The following is a 16098-nucleotide window of genomic DNA, read 5'->3' as shown; positions in this document are numbered from 1 at the left end:
ATATCAGAGAGGTTACACGCTTTGCTCTCCTGGTCTATGAGGAAAGAGAAAGAGCAAACCTCATCACATTAGTAACACACTTTACCTTTAGATACTGCATGCAGCGTGCATAAGGAAAACAGAAATAAAGAGATAAAACCTGCTTGACACGATCAGCCAGGATGACCCAAGCTGATTAATGGCTTAGCAGGACCTGAGAGGAGAGACTGACACTTCACACACAGATCTGTGAATGGAGGGGAAACAAAGATGATCATAGCTTGATGGATCAAGTCAGAGTTTAAAGCCCACATGGCAAACATAAAGGAGGAATCTGGAACTTTCTGTATCGACTGGAAACAAGTTAGCCTCAAACAACAGTAAAAATAAGAAACCACCTGTTGTGTACAGGGACATTTCAGCTTTACATTCACTGACTTGCATTCTTATCCACTCCAGCAGAGGAGCTGGGCAACACTACACATGCTACATTCTGCTGAATCTGAGTCCTTTCCCCAAAGTGCATATTACCTGTTTCAGATGCTTTTTTAGCTCTGAAGCTTCTGGTTCTGGCAGTGCTGGCAAAGATTCTGCATTTGTGGGAACAATCACCTGGAATTAAGCACAACAACAGACTAAAAATTCCCCAGCTGTAGCTCCAAAACAGAATCCCCATATCTCCAACACTCCAGACACCGAGGAATAAAAGACACAAAGGTAAAATAAGGAAAAAAAAAAAAAAAACAAAACCCACAGTCTCAGACACAGACATCTGCTCTTCAGTTCTTTGATGTTGTTATTGTTTACAATATAATAAACAGTGGAGTTACTTTATAATTTACCACAAAAATGAGAAGTTTGAATCAATCCATACTTTCCATCAAGTTGATGATGTTATTCACATTTTCCTTGAATTAGCTTTGCTCATACCCTTCTAGAAAGTGAGATACATAGCCCCATTTGAATCATGACAACCTGTGGGAAGGTTCTTAACAGACTGGGTTTCTTAGGTAGGGCTATAAGCCAGTCTGACAATTAGTCAAGAAGAAAGTTCTATCATTTGCTTGAGAATTTACCTTCTAATGATATAGCCAGATCAATTAACTGAAAAAGGATGCCTAATGCAAAAGACATGGGGACTTTGAGACACAACAAGGAATGGAATCTAAAGTTTAAGATGGGAGTGACAAAGACAGACTGAGGCCAGGCCTTATTAAACTCTCAGTGGGTACACTGGTGACAGTACACAGTTCCTGGAAACAAAGCCACAAGTTCTTATGGATGCCACTTACCCTGTTGGTATCCAGGTCAATAAGCCATACATCATCAGGCATTTTAAAATCCAGTTTGTAAAGGAAGAAACTTGCTGGAACACCAATTATATAAGGTGTAGGGGCTAGAAGCAACTGAGAGAGAAAGACAGACTTTACTAAGGACAAAATCTGCATTTGATATCACCATGTTCTTCCCAAATATTTATTTATTGACTGCAGTATGTTTATAGCAGAGTAGACAACATAAAATGCATTGATAAATAAGTAATTAATACCATACAATGAAAGCATAAAAAAAAAAAAAAAAAAAAAGCTCCTGTTCAGAAAGCCTCAATTTTCATCTAGTAGAAAATACATTTCCATCTCTCATGTTACATGTCCCATTCCCATCCAGGACATAATTTATATGGCTACATAGCTCTTTGGAAACAGCTTGCCATGTCTATCATGGTCCAAAACAAAAAAAAAAGTTCAGAGTAAGAGCCTAAGTTGAAAAGTAGGAAGTCATGGATGAATACATCCTCAGCTCAAACTGAGCCTGTGCCATTGTAAATAGGCACATACAAGGACTTTACCCTTATGCTTGTAGTGGCAATTTGGTTTCAAAATAACAACATCTCTAAGAAGTACAAGATAGATACATTTTTTCAGATGTATGTGGAAAACTTATGGGGAAATTCAGGTTGCTTCTGGCAAGGGAATGAGCAGAGGAAAAAGGTTTAAATCAACTAGGCACGTAGCAGCTTGAGACCAATGGCTTGGGAGGCTAATTTATTCTTTTAATCTAGAACTGTTGGTCACCTCCAAGGAGCAGCACAAGAACAAATCTGCAGCATCAGTTGCAGGATAGCACTGAAGTAGTAAGACAGTCTGAATTCTATCTTTCCAAGCAGAATAATGAGCTCCTGCAAAGAGCTGACTATTGGCAAAACCCAGGCTCCCAAATGAAGTTACACAACACTTCTTATTTCTGAGATTGCAGACAATAGTTTCTGAACTCTGAATTAAAGAGCCCTCAAGCATCCTTAAATATTATTCTGGACCCTCCTCCACAAACTTCAATACTCAGTTTAGAGGGGGGAGGGGGTAAATATAATCATAATATTGTTGATCTATGGTCGTTCAGTCCATTGTTTGTGAACTACAGCTTTGAATCATTCTATTCACTGAGCATGCTCTGAAGATATCCTACATAAGTGGTGTTACCTATGATTTAAATAGTCACATTCAAGCAATGTTCTTTGCAAGGTAGACTTTGATACAATCTCTGAGAAGATGGTGAATGAAAAAAAGGACTACAACTATATGAGTTTTAGACATCACAGAAACATCTTTTGTGAAAGACCAATAAAGGAAAAATATGTACCTGTTCTGCAGAGGCCATGCAGGTAGGAAGCAGAGGGATCACTGGGAACATGTACTCCAGTGGGTAGATCATGGCCACAAAGGCCATCACAGACATTGAAAGTGCATTATAATCTCGGGACTGCAATACAACCTGCAACCAAAGAAACTCCCATTAGCACTGCAGCAACCATTCACTTCTAATACTCCCCTCAGGTATATACGGAGACCACAGATTTTGTGATCTCCACAGACTCAAATTCAATGGCTGTGAACTGGGTAATCCTCCATAAATCTTTCTGAAAACAAGTTTATGGTGTTTTTTTGAGTGAGAACAGAACTCTTCAAAACAAGAACCTCAGAAGGAGCTATTTATTCTCCTCATCCTCCACAGACAAAATTCATTCCAGGCAGTGCAGAGAGACAGCTGTTCTACACATCCAGCCTACCCTGATTTTGAAGAGGGCAGAAATTCCTACGTACTTGTCAAAGATCAATAATAAGTACTTCTTACCTTGTGCTCCAGAAGGATGCAGGTCAGCACCTGCAGGCAGGCATCCACTCCCAATAACTCCAAAGGCAGATGTAATGGAAAATCCACCAAAGTGAAACGGGATGGATCGGGAAGAGCAAAGGTCAAAGCTGGCTGCAGCTCGTGTGGCAAGACTTCTACATCCACCCGCTTCTGCCCAGCAACGGGCATCGGGGAGCGGAGCAGCCGGTATATCCAAGCCTCAATCTCCCGCAAGTCGTGAAGCAAGGCGCTAGACTTCTCTTCCACCAGGAGGGAGCCCGTGAAAATCCGCCACATTGTGTCCCTGGACAGGGAGAACGCCAAGGTTAACACTCCAAGAACTTCACTTGATGGCCATTCCACAAGGTTCTTCCAGAGAAAGGATAGATCCACCAAGGATTAAAAGAGGCAACTAACAAACTTTTGATCATACAAAGGAATGGAAGATAGGCATTAAGTTTACTGACACAATCCACAATGTGAAGAAGAATAAATCTTTCTGTGGCAGGAATCAACACAAGTATGTCTCTTCAGACTTCAGTCACATGTTTAAAGGATTCAGTCAGGTCCAGATCTCTGAAGAACTCTCATCACCCTCACGCTTGAAACTCAGTGGGAACACAGGATACTCTCCTATCTCACCCAGAACTGTAGCAGATTGACTGCAGGACTCTGCTTCTAGGAGTCTACACACCTTTGCAAGAATAGGAATTAAACCTGAGATAATAAAAATATGCCACATCCAAGATCTCCCAGATGTTTTAGCATGATAAAATACCCTTCATCATTCTGTCCTAAATTGCACTGTATCATTCTTAAGAAGTGAATAACCCATGGGAAAATGGATCTATTTCAGCTAAATCTCTGAAAGCTGTGTAGAAAGCATTTATGTACCTCAGAAAAACAAACAGCAAGTTCTCCACACCCTAAGCTGGCAATTTGCAAACCTGCAGCTCACAGACAGGCTGGCAAAAAAGCATGTACAGCACTGCTCAGGGCATTCAGGGCTTCAAAACTCAAAACTGGGTCTGACAAGGGAAGCATAGAGTCTTGTTCACTTCAGCCCTTTACCCTGTAGCACAATGAAGGCTGCAAACCTTCTGTATTCACGCTCCAAATAACTTCAGCCTGATAAATATCTTGAGTTACTGTAATAGATCCCTCAGAAAGCTATGGGTTCAAATTGAAGGTTCTATCTTACAGTTCATACCTTCAAAAAGAAATAACTAAAAGGAAAAAAAGATTATGTCACTGGAGGCTTCACAAAGACAGAATAATGAGAGAAATTTGGATGGCTCAAAATAAGGGCAATTTGAGATTACACTGAGTACATGATACACCTCTCAGGAACTGTGATGCTTCTCATCCTCCACTCTTCCTTCGGCTACTTGTCATGCATAAGACATTAGGCTGCTAGGAGGTGTGCTCCACTTTTGCCAGCTGTAAGGATTCAATTTCACCTTTATTCTGCCACCACTTCAAAACTATTCTACTTTTCATAAGAAAACACCATGGTAATTCAAACCTGCTGCTTTACTTTTCCCAGAGATGTATGCTCAACATTCCTTCTTTTGCCATCCTCATCCATCACTCAATTATTCTCTTTAAGAATTATATCTATAGAGCAAATTTTTCAAATACCACATGTCATTCAAACACCAAATTGAGGAAAATCATGAAATTCAGTGGAGTATTTTTCCTCAGTAATTATCAGGCTAAACCAAGTGACAAAATAACATTCCTTAACACATACTTCCACTGGGGGGAGAAGTTTTGCTCTGACAAAATAATTTATTCTCCATCAGTGGATTCAAGTCATAGATCTGCTGATGCAAAAAGCAGTCATACTAGCCCAGAACAGTCTCCTAGAACTATTCCAGGGCAGTAGCCCAAGAAGTAGGCCACTGCTCTATGAATAGGATACATTTTCAATTTCATGCAAAACATAAAGAGCTTATAAAGATAAAAATTATAATAATTATAATCCTGACATTTTTTGGTTTTGACAAGTCTAATTTGGAGTGTACCAAGCTACTTAACTCACATTATGTACTATCTCACAGTCCAGTCCCTCAAACTGTTGAGATAATCCCCTGCTTCTCCAAAGATTCATTTCATATTTTTTCTATTCAGTTAGCACATTGGAAAGGAAAACACCATCCTGGAAGGAAGGTGTCAGGCACAGTAGCACAGACACACATCCTTGACTGAAATGCATAAAGACATTGGTCCTTCCATACCCTACAGTGCAATGGCTTCTGCTACATGCTCAACACTACAACAGCAGATACATTAAGATTCCTACATTATATTAAGTATACACCAAGTTCCTGTCAATTTGCTGTTACCAACAACCATTCCTATGTTTCCTAGACAACTACTTTGTTTTCTACCTCTCCTCCCACACTCCTTCAAATACTGTACTTTGACCTATTTCAGCTGATCCTGCTTCTCTAGTCTTTTCTCTCCCACGCTGAAGTTCAGACTGTTTCATAAGCTTGTTAAGCACATTTTCATCATTTCCCTCCTGCCCCAAGTAGAAATTTCTCTCTTGGCTATTTCTTGGCTGCTTCTAATTTCCCAGAGAATCAGTCCTGACATATACTGCCACAGAGTTTAAATGCCAAAGCAACAGTAACAGCATGAGCACTCAGCTTCAGTAGTCAGAAGGGTAGTGCCTCCTTACGTGCATTAAAAATGAAAATCATACCAGATTACAGAATCAGAGAGAGGAGTTTTAAAGGAATTGTTATAAAAAATTTCCTTTTCCTACTGTGAACCTGGGTTAAAATAGTGAAAAAGGCCAACTCTTGGTGTTTGGCTGCTTCTGCAACCACATCTGCAGCCACAATTTACCATGCAAATAAATTGCAGCACTGAACACAAACAGTAGGAGGAAAAAGTTCTTCCCTCTCAACATACCTCTGCACCCCACGTGGAATCCCCAACTTCTTGCCCAACAGTCTCTCACTACAGCAGTCCACAAGTCTCTTGAGGGTGTACAGACACTCACGGAAGGTGGAAAAGAAGGGATAATGACTAAGGATGCAGAGAGAAGTGAGAGTGCTGTTCCGGGAGCGATGGCTGCCTTTGGCCAGGCGCTTGCTGCGCGGGGATCGGTTCACGTCAGGGGTAGACTCTGCACTGGGAGCCTGCAGTGAAGAACCGCTCTCTGAACTCTCCATGCCCACTTCCTCCTGGGGTGCTGATGCATCCCCAGATTTAGGGATCTTCTGTCCCTCTCGAGCTCGATGTCCCCCGGTGCCTTCTCCCTTCTCCTTGGGTACTCGCTTCTGGAAGGAGCGGTAGAAGTTGACGCAGATTCCATAGCGAGTGACCCCTGTGTCCTTGTCTGTGAGGGTGAACACGAAGGAAGTGTCATCACGGAAGCTCATGCGCTTTTGCCGCACACTCAGGCATCCTTCTGGCTGGCAGAAAAACACAACATCAGGTGGGAGAGGAAAGTCTGCGTGGTCTTCCAGAGGGTAACGCCGCAGCAGTTCAGGAGTCTGAGCAACACTGTCGCTGCTTGGGTGCCTACAAAAGAAGCAAACAAAAAAACCCATACATAGCTAAATAGAACTAAATATAAACATAATAAATATTTTTGGGAACTTCCTGCTAATGTGTCAGGAGCCTGTGGACTCAGCTTCATCTTTGTCTCCTCTCTTCCCTACTATCCAGGGAAAGTGCAGCTTCTCAGCCACTAGTCACAAAGCTCACTCATTAGCACAAGGCAGAAAGGTTCAGTAAAGAAGTCTAAGTCTATACAATCATTAGCAAGGAGCCTGTTCAGATCTGATTAAGAAAAGGCTTTCCAGGTCTATTGTTCCCAGGAGAACACTGTATTGTCATGTTGCTCTGACTTTGACTTTCAAAATTAATTTAACTGCACAAGTCTCTGGGGAACACTTTAGTATGAAACACATTGTCCCTCTCCAAATACACAGTCAGAGGAAAAGCTCCTAGATTTCAGCCATTTATGAACAAGATGAAAAATTAAATGAGAAATCCAGTATCAATTCCTAACTGGGAAAGCAAGAATTTATAAGGAAAGAACTCTGATGAACAGTGGGGGGATATGGACCTCATCCTAAAAACACTTTCATTAAAAAGTTCTAGCAACCACACAAACATATGTGTTTTATTTTCAGATTGGGATTTAAACTGTAATTTATATGAAAACTGTATGATAACATGCACAGCTATTTACCACTGTGACTCACTAATCTTTGGACCACAAATCACTATAGAAAAAGGAGACAGAAAGGCAATACTGTTGTTTCCTAATTTTCCACTAGATTCTTTCAAGATATTATGCTTTTGCCTATTTCAAAATACAAATTACACTTGCTTTTCTCATATAAGAGATGTGAAAAAATTCAAACAAGTAGTAATAGAATGTTCACAATTTACAAGAGAAAATCACTGGTGTAAATAGCTCTGCTGACTAATTCTTCCAAACTAATATTTTATTTAAAACAAGTGAAAATGCTTTCATAACAAAACTGGTAACAAGATTTATACTGCCTGTAAAGTTAGATACTGATATACTGTATGAAAAAGAGAAACACTAAAATGCTTTTATATGTTAATGGACACAACTAATGGATCATTTGCTGAAAAAGAAATGTCAAATAATGCTGGTACTACTTAGAGAGTCTATTTGGCAAGAAATGGTCCAAAAAATTACATCAACAAAGTATGAGTGCATGTATCACCACTTCATGCCTTTGCTGTAACTTTAGCTACAAGGACAGAGTTTTCTCAGACACTGAGAAAATTTGAACTCAACAGTTCCAAAAGGTATTGCTATTTGTGCACAGTGGATAACAAGATGCAACAGTAAAGGCCAGGTGGAGCTCCTAAGGGCTTTGTAGGAGAGGATGTTTCAGTCAACTCCATCTTTCATCATAGGCATTGCCAAAGTGCCAAACAAGACAGCAGCAGCAGTCTAACCAGCATGGGCTGGCAAGAAGCAAGAGAACTGTAGGAGTCCCGAAGTGATAGTAGCAAATTTCTAAGTGAGAACATCAGACACTGTAAGCTTCACTGGAGGAGGCAGCTAACATTTCTCCCTCCTCTTCCTAGTTGGTGACACACATATAGAAAATTTGGTTGTTTTTCTACAGACAGTAGAAAGTAAGAACTATTAAACTATTACAGTAGTCAGTCTGTAAAATGCAATAATAAAATAACTAATAGTCAGGATTATGTAATTTCCTCCACTCAGCCTATTTAAATATTGCATTCGAAGTATTCTGAAAAGAAAGCAAGAGGTACAGCAACAGGCTGATGCACATGAACCACTGATATTTAGAAATGAAAACAAAACAAACTTAGGGATACACCTATTACATAGAACTTGCAGAAAGCTGCTGCATAAACTTTGAATAAGGAAAAGTAACATTTATTGAGCACCTATATGTTTGACAAACAGAACACATCAACCCTGCATTTCATACGAGCTTTATGTAAATATGCATAGCATTTTATCTATTAATAAGACTTTAAAACCAGAAAGCATTCATGTCATTCCTGTGAGGATAAATAAGTATTAGAGGGAGAAACAGCCAAGTAAAGCAGGTTTCAGATTTTTTTTTTTAACTGAGTTTACAGACTACATTTCAAAAGCTAGAAAAGAAGTATTATTCTACTACTAGCACATTACTAGTAATAAAAATAGTAGAAAACTTGTATTTTACTTGTATTTAGCTTTCAGTGTTTTCAATTTGTGAATCCCTCTGTTCTGATGCCAGTAGAAGCAAAGTTCAGACACACAGACTACCAGAGAGTGATAGTTAAATTAGCTTTTCTTAGTCACCCTCTGCAGACCCTTGAAAAGAAGTCTAAAGACCACAAGTTAAAAAAACTCTGACCACACCAGTATTTTTCAAGAAGTGCCCTGGCTCAAGTAAGTGCTCCCCTTAGGGGAGCATTCTGCACACATTTCAGACAGCACTTCTGGAGCATCAGGAAGGCTTCATCAGTGGATGCAAGGCTATTTACCCCCACGCTGCTGCCCAAGCAAAAGCTCTGCTGAGACTGTTTTGCATTACCTGGCTCCAATGATCACAAGATAGTCAAGTAGCCGAGAGCAGATTTTCTTTTTTTGCACCATTGTCCTTGATGCCCCTCCCTATGTCATCTCAAGGAATTCCTGTTCATTGATCCAGTGGTCAGTTATCCCATCAGCCGTGGTCACTGCCTTGGGGAACAGAATCTGCTTGGAACTATCTGCCAAGTCCAATCTAGAACCAAGAAAAGCAAGAGTGTCAAAAGCACAACCAGGAACATCCAATACATACAAGCAACTTAATGACCTTAATTATGTTCTCAAAAAGCCTCAACGTTTGGTGCAGTCATGGTCATCCACAATCTCTATCTTCATGAGTATAAAAACACGGCCATATGCCCACAAAAGCAGAGAGGTGAAAAGCACACAAAAAAATACAAGAGCATCTCAAGAATTAATGGTTGGAGTCAATCATCTCGACTTCAACCATTAATTCTTTGGTTGAAGAAAGAATTCAACCAATTCACCTGAAATTCCAACAATCTTCGAGGTCTTTTCCAATGTAAATGATTCTATGATTCTGTTCTAAGGGAGAATACAGACAAACAAAGCTGCCTACCACTGGCACAGAGCTACTCATTAAATGGTTTGTGTGCTGCTTAGGCAAATCCATAAGATCTTGAGAGTGCTTGGGAAGGGAGCTTCAACTGGCAAGACTGAAGGAAAAACAACACAACCTGAACTTTAGCTGTGTGATAAACAGAACAACTAAAGAAGGGGTAACACCAGAAATTCAATTTGAAAATATGCATCCCACCATCCCAAACCTGCAAATGGCTGTCAGCAGGAATGATCTCCACAATTCCCAAAGACTGTGATCTCTAACACTTTTTCTGTGAAGATACAGAACTGCATTTCTACAGAATTGCAGTTTGCAATAGCAAAAGTGCATCTTGTAAAGCATACTGGGTTTTTTCACTTATTTCATTCAGTTCCATTTATCTTGTTTAACGTCACTCCTTATTCTTGATACCCATGCCTCCTGCAGCTAATTTCTCTGAATGCTTTATGATAGAAAGATCCTCTTGGTAAAACTGAGATTATACTGAGATTATACCCAGAAAATAATTCTTTCCAATCCCATCATTCATAGTTCACAGAATTCATTAAACAACAGGGACAAAAATAAAGTTTTAAAAAAGGAATACAGTTCCACATTACAGTGTTTGCTACAGTGTTTGAAACCAACCTGAAAACAGAAACTTCCTGAAATTTAAAGGTCTCAGAAACTCTAAAAATTAGAGATGCTCAGAGTATGCTAGAATTTTACTGAGCATTCCAATGATTTTTTAATAAGAGTTATTTTATATAAAAAAAAAAAAATATTGCTTTCTGGGGTATATTCAGAATAAGGCTTCCATTTCAGTTCATGTTTACACCCTAAGGCCGTCACAGAATTATTATTACTGTACTAAAATCTTTCAGTTCTGCAGCATAAACGTTTAGATTTTATTTGTATAAAAGTCTAACATTTTTACTAACAACCTGTAAATCTCAGCAAAATCAGGTAATTTTCATTATGTTTCTCTCATTAATTTGTAAGCACTGTAACTGTCACATCTCAGAGTCCAGCAATATATCTGTTTTTTTCCCCAGTCCTTCACACTGCAAGAACACAGCAGGGAAATTTTATTCATTAGCCTTCCAAACAGCAGTAAGAACACAAAAACATTACAATAGTAAGAACAAAAAAGCACATATGCAATTTACAAAAAAGAAAAAGCATACTAGTCAGTAAGTACTATTAAAGGAATAATAAACTGAAAGAAACTTCAAGCCTTGCACATAAAAAATCCCACATTTTGTGAAACTGGAGCATATTTTTAGTAGATCCTCAACTATAATCGCTGTAAAGTCCTATGTAACATCAGTATGAATTATCTTCTCTGAGCAGTAATATTGTTGTAAATGATCTTCTCTAAACAACAGAGAAAATACAGACACAGGAAGCAAAGTTTCTGTTTCTACATTTTAATGACATTATTGAAAACATTGTAGAATCTGTCCTGGAAAAGCTCTTGATCCTTGATATTCTGCAAATATCTTGGCACAGAAAAACTGAAGAGGAACAAGATGAAGTTGGGATATCAAGTGGTCCTTTTTGTCTTCATTTTGAAGAACAACTTTATCTGTTTTCTTTCCAAATGGCTTTCCCCAGATCTCTTTAAAGAGCAAACTGCTCAGTCACAGACAGGGGCATAGCAAGAAGCCGTTGCAATGCAACCTAGAAGTACGACTTCAAGGAAATCCTGCTACTTAGTGGTAACCAAAGATGTTTTTCCTCAAAAACAGAGGCTACCCAACCTCTCAGTGAAGGTGGAGAAAATACACTGTTTGTCTTATGACTGCAATTCCTTACACAGCTCTGCAAAGGAGTTAACAAGGTATGCATTATGAAGGTCTTAGAAACCATGAAATTTCAAGAATATCTGAGCAGACAAGTACAAGGAACATATGCAGGCCTTACAATGTCCCTGGAATGGCTGAAACTACATCCCACTGCCATCAGACACTGAAGATTCTGTCAGTTTAAAAAAAGAAATCTGAGCACTTTCCATGATTTCTGCTTTCTATTGCAACACAAGTACAAGGGAGACCAGACTGATGTAGACTTTGTGCCAGGGCTTCCAGAGCCACCCTTATTGATTTACTATACTTAACAACACAACAGTTACAGTCAGACATAAGAGGACAAAGGCTCTTTTAGGGAAAATAATTTATTGTTGGATTGGAGCAAGAGGTAGAAGAATTAGAACCAAGTGTAGGTTTTTTGCCTTCCTCTATTCAATCTCTGCCTTCTTTAGAGATCTAGCAATGGCTGATGACAGCACTTAGAAGAGTATTGCACCAGCTTTTGTTGGAACTCATCTTCCTACTCCTGCTTGGAATCAGACACCACAGTTGATGATGTGTATAAGGCAACACAAACAGGCATCCCAGTCCTGCCTCCCCCTCCCTATCTGCCAAAAGCTTGCTTTCAGGCCACTATCGTTCCATTCCCTGTGCTGGCAGAAGACTTCGTGCAGCTACAGGGCAAAACAGACTGTGGAATTGATACGGACTAAACCTAACACCCTCCCTTCTTCTCCCTTGCCGCTTTTGTTTTTACAAGGTTATTTTTTTTTACCTAGTTCACCAAGTGGCCCCACAAATGCTTGTGCAAACACAAAGAAAAGGTAGGAGAAAACATTTAAGGGAACCTAGAAGACTTGACTGAACACACCATGATCACAGAACTACAGACAGCACCTCTGTAGGCAATACAGAGGTAAAGTAGTTTCAAAGAGATTTCCTATCATCCTTCCAATACTTCCTAGATTATAGAGATTAAATACATTAGGACAGAAATAGATCAAACAACCAAGAGATACTTCAATTTTTCCTCTTTCATGTTGGTATTTGGATCTGAGCCAAGAGATTATCTTGACTCTGAGATGGTACAAGTTTTCACATATCAATGTCAAAGCCTCTTCTCTCTCTCAAACTGCTTTAATTTTAGGTTGCTTTCTCTGAAAAGGTATTGTGCAGTGTCTTTTCTCTTTGCAAACATATTGGAACCAGCCCTTTGAAGGCTGAAGCCCCAAGCAGCATTTGAGAAGAGACTTCTTATTACTTCAGCTCTAGAAAAGAAGAAAAATAGAGAAGTGAAGGCCTACCACAGAAAAATACTGCACCACAGATCATGTCTCAGACAACACCAAAATTGCAATAAGCACTTATATGGATGGTGAACAGGTTGGTGAGAACTAACACTACCCACACACTGTAGCAGCTGTCAGCAATACTCACAAGTAAAAGTTGCCATTGTAGCCTAGGCATAAAGACAAAAGGCAAGAACCAGCACAAAACCACAGCTTACCAGTAACTTGAGACATGAAAAAAGTGTTCAAAACAACAAACACTTCTATTATTGGCATTACTCTGTATTTCAAAATTCCCCAAACACCCACATTTTAGGTTGTAGCACAACTTCTTAGAGGACAATCTGCATGATAGTCTGCAATTTAAAGTCCTCCCAGAAATAAAAGTCTATATAAACAAACACACACACTCATGAAAAGCACCACAGCACATGATGGATAGAGCAGCATGAAAGAACCACAGCAGATTTTCTATCATCTGTTTTCTATCATCATTTAGAGTCATCTGTGTCAGAGCCATGCCCTGCATTAATCCCAAGTTGAGTTGGGACTAATGAGTTGTGCAGTTGTCCTATTTCATCTATCGCTTGGAGCCCTCAATCTTTGTTAAGAGTCTTCTCATTCAAGACACAAATCTAGAGGAACAAAGCAATTTAGTCTAAGAATAACAAACTGTTAACACAACTAGTGTCACTGTATGGGGTCTGGCTGAGATGGAGGTCATTTTCCCCCAGCAGCCCACCCAGTGATGTGCTGTGTACTGGTAACTGGCTGATAACAAATCTGTGTTTTGGCTACTGCTGAGCAGTGCTGGCACAGCATCAAGGCTGCCTCTCCAACATCTTCCCCCCAACAGTGCTGGGAGTATGCAAAGTCTTGGGAGGGAACATAGCCAGGACTGCTGACCCAAACTGACCAGAAGGATATTCCATATAACATCTGCTCAGAAAAAAAACCTAAGAGAGAGGAGGAGAAAGGCAGAGAATCCATTATTTAAAACATTTATAATCTGGAGCAACCACTAAGCCTACTGAAGCTCTGATTCCCAGGAAATGGTTGGATAGCACTTGCTTCTGGGAAGTAGATAATAAAATCTCTTGGGCTTCTTTGCTTCCATGAATACAATCTTTGCTTTATTAAACTGCCTTTACTTCGACCCACAAGGTTTTTTCCATCTTATTTTCCTCCTCCTGTCCTGCTGAGGAGGGGTGTGATAAGAGCGGCTTGGTGGACAAGTGGCATCCAGCCAAGGTCAACCCACTACACTCACCTGCAGTTGTTTTCCTCACACAGAGGCTTCCAGCTTTGATGGACCAGGCTTACACTGAACTGCATGATGCCTGGCAGGTATTTACATCACTGCTTGCAAAAACGGTATGAAAACACCAGATTAATTTACAACAGGAAGGTGCTAAGCCCTGCTTTCCTTATAACTCTTCCATGCTTTAAGATGGGACCAGAAATGCTTCTCCTTTCATTATCTCCAGCTTTTACCTGGTAAAAGGATCATGCTGCACAGTTCACCAGTGCATGGATACCTTTAGAATATACATCAGCATCATACAATTCAATTTGCACACTGACCTAATAAAGAGCATACATGGGACATTCATTTGTAAGAGAACAAAGAGGAAATTGTGAAGGAGATAGAACAAATTACAGGACAGAAACCACATAAATTACAGTTCACTGGAATTTCACCTTGTGAAAAACCAAATTTCCAGTAATGCCCAAAAAGAACTAAATTTTTACTTTCCTTGGAACATCATGAATTCCTATTTATCTCAGCCAAGACAGTCTGTACTGAGTTCAGCTCTAATAGCCACTATGCCTGACCCTAGTGCATTGTTTTCTATGAACTCAAGGCTCACCAATCATACTAAACTGAAAGCTGAAACGAACACAAATAGGGCCAGGAGTTTCAATGCCCACTTTTGGGTTGATTTATATTTCTTTTTCTCACATCACACACCTTGACCTATCTGCTAAGCTATGAGAAATGGGTGTGAGCACCTCAGGACCAGCCAGCCTCACCTGTGTGGGCAGGAACTCCATTTAACTCACTGCCAAACTGGAAACAACATGGTTTGAAGCCCAGTATGAAATGTTCATGGTAGCTTTTTCTTTAGACATTTTAATAATCTTTATGGAATCTTTACCACTGAAATTTTGGTTGCTTCTTCTTCCAAGTGTGTTTCAAATGATGCCAGACATTCTCTGGTATAGCACATGCTATTTTTGCTTGTACTAAGCTTTTAAAGAAGCAGACAGGCAGTATTCTTTTCACATGAGCCATTTTTAATTCCCTCTGCTTAGCAACTATATAAAACATTGCTAATAGTTTTATACTTTAAAACATACAACATTTTAGAAAGCTCATTATTGCTATTATCCAGATACTACAGTGTTTCTGCTAACACAAGAAACAGACAACAGCAGAGATGAGAACACCTCCCGTTCTCCAGAACCTGACAGAACAGGGAACAATTTCTAAAATCTGACCTGGATGGACTTGCTATACTGGTGCAGCTGCTTTGTGTGTTACCATGCACCTTGGCAAGGCAGCAACGCATGCCAAAACCGTGACTCCTAAGAAGATACTTGCACTCTGGAGGAGAAAAAAAAAAAGCATTTTCAAAGAATTGCAAGCATACCTAAACAGACAATGACATATTTATCTGGTATGGCTAATCTATAACACAGGTGTGGCTCTGCAAAATGCCTAGGGGATAGTTCCAAGCATAAGAAATCACCCAGTAGAGAACAGGACTGCTGGCAAATTCTAAAAGCATCCATCCTGGAGCACATGCATCACTTCAATCAGTAAGAGTTGCTTACAGGTAAAACAGCAGATGCACCCCCAACTATTTCCACTTTTCATCTATCAATAGATCTTGAGGGAAAGGACAGAACAAACCAGATAAAAGAAAATTAAAGAATGAATGGGGAAAACGGGTTTTGGCAACACAAGAAGACTTATTTTGAAGGCCTTTTCAATAACTATAATAATTAAAAGATTTCTTCCTTTCCTACTAAATAATATTATCTCTTTGCCTTCTGAAAATAGAACTGACACAGCCATGCATCTTTAGCTTCCACATTAGTTTTTGAGAGCAAAATGGAAGTAGCATGGGTAGGGGTGCTGACAGATAGACTGAAAATGACCAGAATTACTCCACAAACAGAAGTATCATGCCACGCAGATGGGAACCTTTTTGCAGTATCACGGAGTGAAGCTGGACTGATTCAGGTTCCCGGTTGCTATAGTGA

At 39.7% G+C, this 16098-nt stretch overlaps 1 protein-coding gene across 5 annotated transcripts in view; it reads right to left on the bottom strand.

The window, feature by feature from the left end:
* MADD (MAP kinase activating death domain) overlaps positions 1–16098 on the bottom strand; it is a 68840-nt gene that overhangs the window by 45506 nt on the left and 7236 nt on the right. For 3 of the 5 annotated variants that reach the window (XM_053944396.1, XM_053944397.1, XM_053944399.1), the window contains exons 1-7: positions 15331–15436; positions 9171–9362; positions 6034–6648; positions 3112–3415; positions 2620–2751; positions 1272–1385; positions 511–591 (exon numbers count right to left, since the gene is read on the bottom strand). In XM_053944396.1, the coding sequence (XP_053800371.1) occupies positions 511–591; positions 1272–1385; positions 2620–2751; positions 3112–3415; positions 6034–6648; positions 9171–9232 (1308 nt within the window). In that variant the 5' untranslated portion in view covers positions 9233–9362; positions 15331–15436. Of the gene's footprint in view, positions 1–510; positions 592–1271; positions 1386–2619; positions 2752–3111; positions 3416–6033; positions 6649–9170; positions 9363–15330; positions 15437–16098 lie in introns of those variants that run through there. The other 2 variants (XM_053944398.1, XM_053944395.1) reach the window with 2 other exon arrangements.

This window comes from Vidua chalybeata, chromosome 6, assembly GCF_026979565.1.
Source record: "Vidua chalybeata isolate OUT-0048 chromosome 6, bVidCha1 merged haplotype, whole genome shotgun sequence".
NCBI lineage: Eukaryota > Metazoa > Chordata > Aves > Passeriformes > Viduidae > Vidua > Vidua chalybeata.
The sequence above is the reverse complement of the archived record's forward strand: the minus strand, read 5'-3'. Positions and strand labels throughout refer to the sequence as shown.